At 43.3% G+C, this 12,624-nt stretch overlaps 1 protein-coding gene across 16 annotated transcripts in view; it reads left to right on the plus strand.

The window, feature by feature from the left end:
• Positions 1–11,932: 11,932 nt before the first annotated feature.
• The window catches only part of DLG1 (discs large MAGUK scaffold protein 1), a 127,281-nt gene continuing 126,589 nt past the window's right edge, over positions 11,933–12,624 (plus strand). For 13 of the 16 annotated variants that reach the window (XM_072142660.1, XM_072142663.1, XM_072142661.1 and 10 more), the window contains exon 1: positions 11,934–12,408. In XM_072142660.1, the coding sequence (XP_071998761.1) occupies positions 12,390–12,408 (19 nt within the window). In that variant the 5' untranslated portion in view covers positions 11,934–12,389. Of the gene's footprint in view, positions 12,409–12,624 lie in introns of all 16 variants that reach the window. The other 3 variants (XM_072142657.1, XM_072142659.1, XM_072142665.1) reach the window with 1 other exon arrangement.

Below are 12,624 nucleotides of genomic sequence, written 5' to 3' on the forward strand. Positions count from 1 at the left end.
GATCACGATTGTACCGTTATTTCAACCAAAAACAACATAAAAGAATTATTGGCCCTGCTAAAACTCCCAAAATTAAACCAGACAGAGATTGAGATTCTTGATGCGGGTATTACTTTACATGAAGTTAAAACTGCTATAGATAAACTTAAAATTGGTAAGGCTCCTGGTCTAAACGGGTTTATAAACGAATATTATCAAGAATTTAAACATATTATATCCCCCCAACTTGTGAGTCTATAAAATAAATTTATAAAAGGGGAGATAGTCCCACATTATGGGGCACATTTACTTACCTATCCTGTCGCGATCCCCGAAAGTGCATTGTCCGTCCGGAATGCGATTCACTAAGATTGTGCACCCGATATCCTGCATGTGTCGCTTCCCCGCTCAGGTCCGCTGGTGATCACCTTCTTCTTCCTGGTGCATGTAAGTGTATTGTCTTGCGACACAGTTCGAATATTAAATCCTGCGCACAGTTGGAATCAGTCGTATCGTCTGACGGCCCGCCCCCGATTTCTGTTGAATGAAAGCCAGCGCAGCTGCCCCACAATCCACAATCCGATCCTGTGCAACACAATCCCCTGTTAAATACCTGTCACAGCGGTGACAAAAAAGTGCGATCCGCGGACCCTTAGTAAATAAGCCCCTATATGTTGGAAGCTAATATAATAACTGTCCCAAAAAAAGGGAAAGACTCAGTATTCATGGAAAATTATATCGCTCTGTTAAATAGTGATCTAAAATTATTCACAATAATTTTATCTTCTAGGCTGGCCATGGTCACTATCATCAATCTGATTACGGCAGATCAAGTAGGTTATCCCCAAACAGCAAACTAGAGACACCATGAACCTTGTTGAGATTGCTCGGCTTCGGATAACCCCCATGGTGTGGTGGGATCTCCTGAAGCTGACTATGTAAATGTTTGGATTTTCAGAGGGGTATACACTCACCGGCCACTTTATTAGGTACACCATGCTAGTAACTGGTTGGACCCCCTTTTGCCTTCAGAACTGCCTCAATTCTTCGTGGCATAGATTCAACAAGGTGCTGGAAGCATTACTCAGAGATTTTGGTCCATATTGACATGATGGCATCACACAGTTGCCGCAGATTTGTCGGCTGCACATCCATGATGCGAATCTCCCGTTCCACCACATCCCAAAGATGCTATTGGATTGAGATCTGGTGACTGTGGAGGCCATTTGAGTACAGTGAACTCATTGTCGTGTTCAAGAAACCAGTCTGAGATGATTCCAGCTTTATGACATGGCACATTATCCTGCTGAAAGTAGCCATCAGATGTTGGGTACATTGTGGTCATAAAGGGATGGACATGGTCAGCAACAATACTCAGGTAGGCTGTGGCGTTGCAACGATGCTCAATTGGTACCAAGGGGCCCAAAGAGTGCCAAGAAAATATTCCCCACACCATGACACCACCACCACCAGCCTGAACCGTTGATACAAGGCAGGATGGATCCATGCTTTCATGTTGTTGACGCCAAATTCTGACCCTACCATCTGAATGTCTCAGCAGAAATCGAGACTCATCAGACCAGGCAACGTTTTTCCAATCTTCTACTGTCCAATTTCGATGAGCTTGTGCAAATTGTAGCCTCAGTTTCCTGTTCTTAGCTGAAAGGAGTGGCACCCGGTGTGGTCTTCTGCTGCTGTAGCCCATCTGCCTCAAAGTTCGACGTACTGTGCGTTCAGAGATGCTCTTCTGCCTATCTTGGTTGTAACGGGTGGCGATTTGAGTCACTGTTGCCTTTCTATCAGCTCGAACCAGTCTGCCCATTCTCCTCTGGCATCAACAAGGCATTTCCACCCACAGAACTGCCGCTCACTGGATGTTTTTTCTTTTCGGACCATTCTCTGTAAACCCTAGAGATGGTTGTGCGTGAAAATCCCAGTAGATCAGCAGTTTCTGAAATACTCAGACCAGCCCTTCTGGCACCAACAACCATGCCACGTTCAAAGGCACTCAAATCACCTTTCTTCCCCATACTGATGCTCGGTTTGAACTGCAGGAGATTGTCTTGACCATGTCTACATGCCTAAATGCACTGAGTTGCTGCCATGTGATTGGCTGATTAGAAATTAAGTGTTAACAAGCAGTTGGATAGGTGTACCTAATAAAGTGGCCGGTGAGTGTATATCGCTAGTAATGTAATTGTATTCAAACCCAACTCCATATGCAACTGCATTGGTTAAAGTAAAAGTATGGACATCAAGGGCATTACTTTGGGTAATCATGAGCTGGTAATTGGTCTATTTGTGGAGGATATTATTGTCTCATGTATAGACTATATTGACTCTCTCAAAGCCTAAAAGCATACAATGGACATTTATTCAAACAATTTGCATTATAAAATAAAAGAATCCAAAAGCAATATTATACTGCTAAATGGATCTACTATGATTAAGGCTGCCTTAGTTAAAGACTATGGGGGTCATTTAATAAGGGCGCGATTCGCGTTTTCCTGACGTGTTACCCGAATATTTACGATTTGCGCCGATTTTCCCTGGCATGCACGCGACGGAAATTGGGGGGGCGTGGCCGAATGAAAACCCAACGGATTCGGAAAAACTGCCGCTTTTAAAATAGAAAAAAAAAGTGTCGCGGGACTCGCGCTTACCTTCACTAGGAATAGGCCGGTGAACTTCAGTGCATTCCGGGGGGCCTCGGGGAACTTCAGCGTAGCAGCGGCACCTGGTGGACGTCGGAGGAACTACCTTAGTGAACCCCGGCCGGACCCGAATCCACCGCAGAGAACGCGCCGCTGGATCGCGAATGGACTGGGTAAGTAAATCTGCCCCTATGTGCTATATGAATAAAGGAATTATTATTATCATTATTATTATTATAAAGCAGTGATGGCGAACCTTTTGGAGACCAAGGGACTTATTTACTAAGGTCCCGTGGCCGCATTTTCGTCGGGTTCCCCGACGTTTTCGGGGATCGCACCGGGGATTGCGTCACACACAATCGGATTATGACGGAATTGCACCGGCTTTCACGCGACACAACGCGCAGGATTTAACATTTAAAATTGTGTCACAAGACAAGCACTTACATACACTGGAAAGAAGAAGGTGAACTCCGGCGGACCTGATTGGGGATTCAGGGGATCGCACAGGGACCAGGTAAGTAAATGTGCCCAAATTACAACAAAAACCCACGTATTTATCGCAAAGTGCAAACACAGCAATTTAACTCTGTTCTACCACAAATTCAACAGAAAAAGGATCTCCATTGATAAACTGCCCCTGCCCATACCTTCTTACTCTTTCTACAGTCCGAAGAAGCCAAAGGTGCGTTGCTTTAAAATAACGCTGAGAGTAGCATCTACATTGCTTGTGACTGCAGGTGAATTATTTGAGTCATGTCTGGGTGCCCACATGGCCTGGATGCCCACAAAGAGGGCCCTGAGTGCCACCTTTGGCACCTGTGCCATAGGTTCGCCATCACTGTTATAAAGGAATAGCAAAAAAGCAGTCTTCCTAGAACCAGTGAAACTATGTAGGTTAGGCCATGTTAATGAAAATTGGATTAACAATGAAACAGAGTTTGCTTAAGGTATACGAATCAAAGACCTTCAGTTATTGGCAACAATAAAAATATTTAATTTCTGACGTCAAATCAAACAAAGATTGATATCTGGTTTGAGTATATAATAAAGGCAGGAGATAAAATAACAAAATCTTCAGATATGATAATTATGACTTTAGAGGAGGGCTGGTCCTCCTCTCAATCGGTGCTCTCCTTTCTTTGGTACCCATGGGCATCTGGGACCATTTGGGAGACCTTCCTGTTGCACCTTCTTACAAAATTCTTCTCTGTTATTAACAAAAATACAGCATTTCATAGATATAATTCCAACCTGAACTGGTGTACACAATTTTGGTTGCCCCGGGATTCGACCGTTGATCTTCTGACTTTAGGGACAGGAAAACATATTGTTCTCCTGTCTGACACTGCATCGAGGGGAGGGAGGCACAGTAGATATGACTGTATGTTGTGTACATTGTGACTGAGATGTAGAAGAGCTGAGAATGTAATTGTGTGTTATATGCATCTCATGGATCTCATCTCTGATCTGTCTCATTTCTCTTTGTATGTGTCAGATACTAGTGAATGTTGAGAAGCTAAATGAAAGTTAAACCTGGATTCTGATTATCTAACCATATTGTCAGCACCCAGCATCTTACACAGCAATGGAGAGATCATAATGTGTCTGCTTAGAGAGTCCCAACCCGCACCCTGGAATTTTGCACTGACCAGCCTAGGGAGTAATAGGAGCTAAAACAGCAATAAAACTGAGTAAAATTGTAAAGTAAGCGGTTAAAAATTATCTTTATTGTGTAACTAGGAGATGTGAGACATCACTAGGATATTGAAATTTGAGAATTTTGAGCAAACCCCTTTAAGTCTATAAGGGACACTATATATATTGAGGACATAGTTCAGGAAAAAATGCATTCAGGATGAACTATTCAGAGGTCTCAAGACTAAAAAAGAACCTTAAGGAAATCATGAAAAGACAAATGGAAAGAGTTAAAAAGTTGTCTGCTGTTTGATGATGCTGAGAGAACAATTTGGCATAGCAAGTAACAAAGGTCCTATAACGATACACAATTATTTACCCTTCGAAGAAGAGGTCCAATTAAGAGATCCAATGGACCAAAAATCCAACACACTACTTAAAAAAGCTTGAGAAGCCGCAATATGAAGGCTAATTTTTAGTGGATTCCATTCCCATAGCACAAATACTCGCTATTGTCCTCTTCATCTCTATCGCGCTGCTGGTCTTCTTTACGCTTGACATGACGGTAACTTCTGAAAAAAAAGAGTTATAAAAAGGAGCCTGGGCCGCCAAAACTTTTTTTAAAGTAGAAAACTAGCTCTCTTTGACTTTGTTGTAGCTGAAGTGAGATAAATACTTGTATCCAGAAAGTATCTAACACAACGTTCCTTTCCAAAATCGTTGAGGCTTTATTGAAAATTCACATTAGTTCATACATCTGATAAAAACGTTGTCACGACGAGGATGCCGCTGCCTTGTCACGTGACTTGGGGTGCAACTGTACAGGTTAATTTAGCCCACTCAAACTTTCACTCAGGACACAAATTGAGCAGAAATCAGACCTCATGTAGCTCCAGCACTCCAATTATTATCCACTGCCACCACTTATTGCATTTATACCAGGACCAATAATATCCCAATCTACATTCACTCTTGCTTCTCAAGCAGTCACCTTGTGACACACCAGACATGCACACTCAGCACCCTAACAGTCATGCGGCTAATCACACTTTACAATGCTAAGAGTTCGCACAGCATATAGGGACCAAAATAAAATGACACACAACACAGCAAAGCAGTTATAAAATAAAAAAGGAGAAAAATAACAGAAACGTACAAATTAAAGAAATGCCTGATTCCCTGGAGGTGGGAGAAATGTGGAACACACCAGCTTGTCAAGCAGCTCCCCATAGAGTGAACACTGTTTTCCTGAATATCACAATGTTTCATACAGTTTCTATTCAGTTCAGGTTTCAGAACCTCCAATTGATTAATTAGTTAAAATTGTTTCTCATGATTGGACAAAATGTTGATGAGGGGGAGGGTCCAGGAATATTTAAACAGTTCTTTCTTTCCAAGTTCTAATGTAGAAGTAATGTTTGACTCAACAAACGTCTTTTCTATCTCAGGAGAAAGTCATTAACCTAATCCAGATGGTCCACAGCTTACAGAAAAAGACAGAGATGCAGCATAAGAATAACAATGAGGTTACTAGGACAATTTACAGCCTGTATATAGAGCGTGTCTTGAAGCCAGAACCATACCAGGACTCTGTAGAGTTGGATCCTGACAAGCTGGGACAAAACCTCTCAACATCTGAAGGAAGTGATCATCCTATCATCTGTCAAGCTTTGCCTTCTATGGTGGACACAGAAAACGAATCTGGAAAAAGGAGTACTCTGGCATCTGTGACCTTAATCCAAACAGATGCCAGTCAAGAATGCTGAAGAGCCTACCTGGAAGATATTTGCTTCCAAGGGAAATGGTCAACCCTAATAATTTCCCAGTCATCGAATTACAAAGAGCAGAGAGCATTTTGGGAGTTATTTGGATCCCAATGAATGGTGCCTGAATCAGAATATATTCAACCATTTAACCTTGATTTGAGAGAATGCACAAGTAATTCTTCCAATTTTTCCAAAAGTGGAAAAATTATTCTCACTAAACAAGAAAAATAAATGTGCCTATACAATCCAGACGTCTTCAGCCATCAATGGAACATAGCATTGGCCTAAGCTTTTCCTCCATTACCATTCTTTCTAAAGTGATTCAGAACATATACAGGCATGGGGCAAAAGTAATACTGATAGCAACCTTTCTTACCCAAAAGGAGCTGGTTTTCATCCCTACAGAGACTGGCGATAGCAGAACCAATTATTACCACAAAGAATAGATGAGCTCTTCCATGGCCCAATATTTTATCCAGACCTGTGGATCTACAGCCTATGAGCCTGGATCCTTAAAGTGAGTATTTGAAGTCTAAACAGTTATCGGATACGGTAATAAAGATCTTAAAGTTATGTAGAAAACCTGTGATGAATGATTTGGAAAAAATGCAATGGGGCAGATTTACTTACCCGGACCATTCGCGTTCCAGCGGCGCGTTCTCTGCGGTGGATTCGGGTCTTCCGGCGATTCACTAAGGTAGTTCCCTCCGCCGTCCACCAGATGTCGCTGCTGCGCTGAAGTGCCCCGAGGCCCGCTGGAATGCCCTGAAATTCACCGGCCTATACCTGGTGAAGGTAAGTGCAAGTTTTGCGACAAGCGCAAGTTTCGACGTTTTTTCCGAATCCGTTGGGTTTTCGTTCAGCAACGGCCCCCCGATTTCTGTAGCGTGCATGCCGGCGTCGATGCGCCAAAATCCGATCGTGTGCGCCAAAATCTCAGGGCAATACAGGGAAAATCGCCGCAAATTGGAAATATTCGGGTAACACGTCGGGAAAACGCGAATCGGGCCCTTAGTAAATGACCCCCATAATTTTTTTGGGGATAAAATATCTGATCAAAATATCTGTAATAATTTACAGATTCTCAAGTTTCTGCAATCCAGTATGGAAAAGGGGTTTTAGATAAGCAGACTTAAAGGGAAACTGTCATCAGGAGACCTTTATTTGAATCCATGATGTCTCCGTAGAGAATACTGTGCAATAAAAAGAAAAAAGTCTCTCGTGTCCAATGGGAGTGGTCAGTGAGAAGCAGTTTCCCCCAGGTCTCGTGAAACCACTCCATCAGGTGTCTTATTCCAATTAAAAAACTCACATATCCTGCCTATTTGAAATAGACAAATGACGGAGGAGTTTCCAAAGGGTGTGTGTGTGGGGGGGAGGGGGCTCCTTATTGGCCACTCCAATGGGACACTGCTCTGCAGAGAGAAAGGTAAACATTCATCCAGCTTTCCTTTTCTTTTTCGGAAAAAGCCAGTTTTATTATCTGCACACTAGTGGCAATGGGGGAGACAGAAAAAGGGCTCCTGATTACAGGTTCCCTTTAAGGAGCATGTTCTTGTACTATGCATGTTTTTTCAGTCATCCTTTGCCAGAACACAATTGGTTTATCATAGCTGCCCCTAGACTGCAACTTGTTACTAGAAGTCATGTTCAGACTTCAGCTCGGGGCGCGCCACGAGGTTGGCGGCTATGACGGCTGGGACATACGGAGGGGGCTGCACACCACGGATCGCAGGTCCGTGCACCCACTGTGAGTGGGGTGCCGAGTCTTTGCATCCGGAGACTTGTCTGGGGTAAGGCCTGGGATGGATCCTGGCTTTTGGCGGGCTGTGTCGGGCGCCACCATCTTCTTCCTGCTGTAAGCCACTGCTGCCGGGATCGGCATTAGAAAGGGGGCGATTCCCCTTGTGGAGGCTCGTGGCTGGGGAGCCGCCGGAATCTGTGGGGTCCCTCGCTTCTTTGGACCAATGGTTAGAGGTATGTTGGGTGCTGGGTGACACCTGAGGCACTATGGGGCCTAGAGCAGGGCAGGAGCTAATGTGGCAGACGTCTGCTCATCGCCGTAGCCAAGCCACTCCCCGTATTAAGATTTTAGACACAAATTATTTACTAATAGTTGTGTCTGAAATCCATATGTCACAAAAAATTGTACTTTTATCCTTTTATCAAAAAAAAAACAAGAGGCAGAATGGAATTCTCTTGATGTAAGAGGTTTGGTTCTGGAATATTTAGAAAAGACTTATCTTTAGCATAAAGACTTGAATCTTCTCATTCGATTCCAGGAAAAGAATAAGGGCAAGAGAGCATCAAAACTCACCATTGCCCATGTACAAAAATCAGCAAAAAGAAATTCTAAAGACCTTGAAAACTCATTCCACGAGAGCAATGGTGGAGCTTCTCTTGACCAGATCTGCTGAGCAGCTACCTGGACTAGTGATCTCACTTTTGCTAAGCACTATAGACTGGACCTTCATTTCACAAGAAAATAATACAAATATTGTATGTAAAATTAACATACTAAAAAAAATTGCATCTACTTCCTAGTGTTGTTATTTGACGTCACTGGAGAGAGGATGCAAGGGAGGGAAATTTAAAGAAATTCTACCATTTGATTTCATGCATAATGAATCAAACATACCTTGAGAATGCTGTAGCTACACTGATGCAGGATTATATCTTGTTTAATATCTGAGGTCGATTAGTCCTGTCTGGACAGTGCAGACAGCTCTGTGTGTCATGTAGGCTGAAGGCAATCCAGCTTTCCCAAGATCCTGAATGTTATAATTGTTTTTTCAGGTCAAGTTTCATCCTGCAGGTGGGGCCTCAAGGCAGACGAATTACCGGTAAGGATCTAATTCTACATTTTGCTACCTTATGGCATTTATGAGCCCAAATGAAATAGAATAGTTATGCTTGTAATGAGTGGAGAACTCTGAAGGGTACTGGAATAGGGAGTTTAAAGAAAGTGCAGCAATTTTGGTAGGATTGTTATTGTAATTGCATTTATCCTTCCAAAGAAGGACAAGGGAAGTGTAGCCAACTTATTGAGAAGCAATTCAATGTTGTGCATAAAGAGTACTGCAGGAGGGGGGTCATATACATTTTTTGATTGTCTAAAGAAGTCATTTTAGACTCGTGGCCTGCACCCACGTCTAAAGTCAGCAGGTGGTCCCGGGGGAGTTAAAAATTGTGTCTTACTACTGAGCAGCTCAGCTGAAAGAGCTAACAACATAGTAGTTTGAGAAGACTCCATTGGTGCTCCAAGTGCAGATCCAATCCTGGAATATAAAAGCATTGATTACAGTCCTGCTTCTATTAAAAACACTTACACAGAACTCCAAGGATGCTTAGAATCTAAATTAGAATTACCGTAGTTATAAAGTGACCATTCTCTTTAGCATTCGTCCCCTGAAGGATGACTATGGGAATATAACTTTAGAGGACGAAGGGAACGCTGAGACACCAGCTTTTTCTTCTGTGTTCACCAGTGAACTGAATGGTATTAAAGGTCCTTCTGCACCCGCCTTGCTTGGTCTTTTTCTTGCAGTTCCATTTTTAGAACTGATATATTATTTATTTTATATTACATTATATATTTTAATATTATATATTTTTGGAACATGAAAGGTTATGCTATAAAAACATTAAGAAATAGATAAATCCCCAGACCCATACCCAGTTCATCCACAGGAATTTAAGTAATTGAGCTAAGTTATTGATAAATGATTATATTTTAGAATCTAATCTTAGGATTTGAGAATGATTGATATGATTCCAAAATTTAAGAAAGGTAAAAATGAGAAAACATGCAACTACTGTCCAGTAAGCTTAAAGGGGTATTCCCATCTGGGCATTTACAGTTAATTAAATTCATTTGCCGTATGTAAACATTTCTTCAATTGGATGTTAATAAAAAAAATGTTCCTGTATGAAGATAATTTCTCATAAATGTAGTCATGTTGTCCCTTAGAAACCAGATAGCTTCCCCGGATACGACCACCTCACACTCTGGCAGCGGTGGCCAGACTTGCGCTATAGAGTCCTGCCGGACCACCAGGATTCAGCAATCATTACCACAGGGTGGCTGTGCGATATGTAGTATCTCCCAGACATTTTATATACCTTTTGTTTCTTTGTGCAATCCCTCCAGCAGAGGTGGCCTTATCCGGGGAAGCGATCTGGTTTCTAAGGGACAACATGACTACATTTATGAGAAATTATCTTCACACAGGAACATTCTTTTTAATAACATCCAATTGAAGAAATGTTTACAAATGGCAGATTAATGAAACTAAATGTGAGTGCCCAGACGAGAATACCCCTTTAAATAAAACATGTCACCAGAATTTCACCCCTCACACCAGTAATACCTGCTGGTAAAGGGTCAAAGTTCTCTCAATATCGGCTTCAATTATCTGCCGCTGAGGCTCTGTACCTTAATACCAGCCATTTTTCTGATATGCAAATGAGTAGACTAGAGTTAATTTCTTAATATAAGTCATGTTGAGCCCAGGCCGCCATTGAACCAGGCAAGTGGTGGTGGGTGGAGCATACATAGACAAAGGCAGAAAAAGTTTGGGAAACGATTTTAATGGTGGAAGGAGGCAGATTTAAGATGGGTCACCTGCACTGCACTTTTCAACTAAAGCAAACTTGGGGGGGGGGGGGGGGGTTATTATGCTTAACGATAGGTTCCCTTTAACACTTTTAGTATGTGAAATATTTGAAGGTGAACTGAAAAAGTATATAGCAGTAGCGTATATATAAGTGCTGATAACCAATGTGGATTGATAAAAAATAGATAATGTATAACTAAGATTTTTTGAGGAGGTAAGGTCAACTCTGGATGTGGATAATGCAGCAAATGTGATTTTGCAAAAGCTTTTGTTACTGTACCACATGACTGTCTAGTACTGAAGCTACAGAAACAAGGATTTGGGAAGAATATATACATGTAAGATCTGTGCCCGTTCAGGCCTCAGCAGCATCCTCTATCAGTAAAGTAAAGCTGAGGATGCACCGATGAATGTGTTCGTGCGCCTGAATGCGAAGTGGTCGCACGCACGATGCACCGAGCGTGGACCACGATGCGGTGAAGCTACTTGTATATAAAAATTACTAAAGCATTTAAACGCTTTACATCGGTTGAAAAACATAACGAAAATAAGCGCCAGCACCAGCTCACCCTGTGCTGGTGCGCGGCATTTGCAGCTTATAACCTCCATCGGAAGTGGTAGGTTTCCTTTAATACAGGTAATGCGTGCAAAGTAGGAGGAGCTGCAGGTAAGGAGTGCAGAGTAGGAAGAGCTTGAGAAACTAATAGCCCTGAGAGTGACACACTTCTTGCTTGTTGGGAAGGGATCAAATACTTTGTTTTCATGCAATATAATGTTAATTACTTATTCAAAAATCTTACAATGTGAGTTTCTGGATTTTTTTTCAGTTCTGTCTCTCATAGTTGAAGTGTGCCTACAATAAGAATTACAGACCTCTCCATTCTTTGCAGGTGAAATCCTTATTTCTCCCACTGTAACTCCCTATAGTGACAGCCTGCAGGGTGTTCTCTAGGAGGTCACTTCCTCCTGCTCCACTACAGTGCGACAGGTCTATGGCATTGCCACTTTAAAAAGGTGTGAAGTGTGACCCGGCCGCTCAACTTTACCCCTTTAAGAGACTCGTACTCCTAAGCTCTCCTCTTTCTCCAAGGTAGAAGCAGGCGCTGCCGCCCGGCGGAGCTCACTCGTGATTGGTGGAGACTGGGCTAGGTCTGAGGGGGGAGGTCACGTGGTGTGCCATAGTCAGCTCCGGGGCGCCATTTTGGAGTAAAGTTTGGGTTTCGAAGCGGTGGGAGAGCGAAAGGAGGAGGCGGAGGGAGGTGGAAGAGGAGAAGGAGGTGGTGGGGGCGGGGGCGCTGACAGAGAGAAAGAAGAGACGAAGAAGAAGAAGTGGAGGGAAAGGAAATTCTCAAGGAATAGAGGAGAAGAGGCGTCTGGGAAGAATAACTTTTTGTTTCGTTCCTCAGAAGCCGCGGAGGAGACAGCAACTTGTTTGGGCCACCCCTTTACTAACAACTTTGTGTCCCAGTTGAGATTTCTCCACCCCCACTGGAGCACAGCCGGGGCGCTGGGAACACTCGGGAACCTCCCTTGTAGAGTGCTTGGAACAGTCTCGGGAGAGGCATCGTGCAGAGCGCAGGACTTTCCCACTGCTTCCCCGTGGGGGGTGACGGAAAGCTCTCGGTATCCTGCACGGGGAGGTGGGGGCACTGTACAAGCCTGGGAGTATTCCGTGGAGTCTGCATCTGAGGGGCACAGGGTCTGGCGAGGTCTCCCTCCTGTCAGGGGGTGGCACCATGCCTGTGAGGAAGCAAGGTGTGTGTCTTCTTACTCTATGGGGGCGCTTAGTAGTGTTATGGGAACTTTATAGACTTGTAGCAGATCCTGTTAGAGCTGCCTTGTGCTGGAGCCATGAATGCCGCTCTGGAGGGCACTGTGCAGCCTGTCCACAGTATCACACATTGTCCACGTAGCTTGTGGGCCATGACTGAGAACTTCCCAGCACTGCTGATCTGATGGCAGGGATGCAGA

This window comes from Engystomops pustulosus, chromosome 3 (assembly GCF_040894005.1).
Source record: "Engystomops pustulosus chromosome 3, aEngPut4.maternal, whole genome shotgun sequence".
NCBI lineage: Eukaryota > Metazoa > Chordata > Amphibia > Anura > Leptodactylidae > Engystomops > Engystomops pustulosus.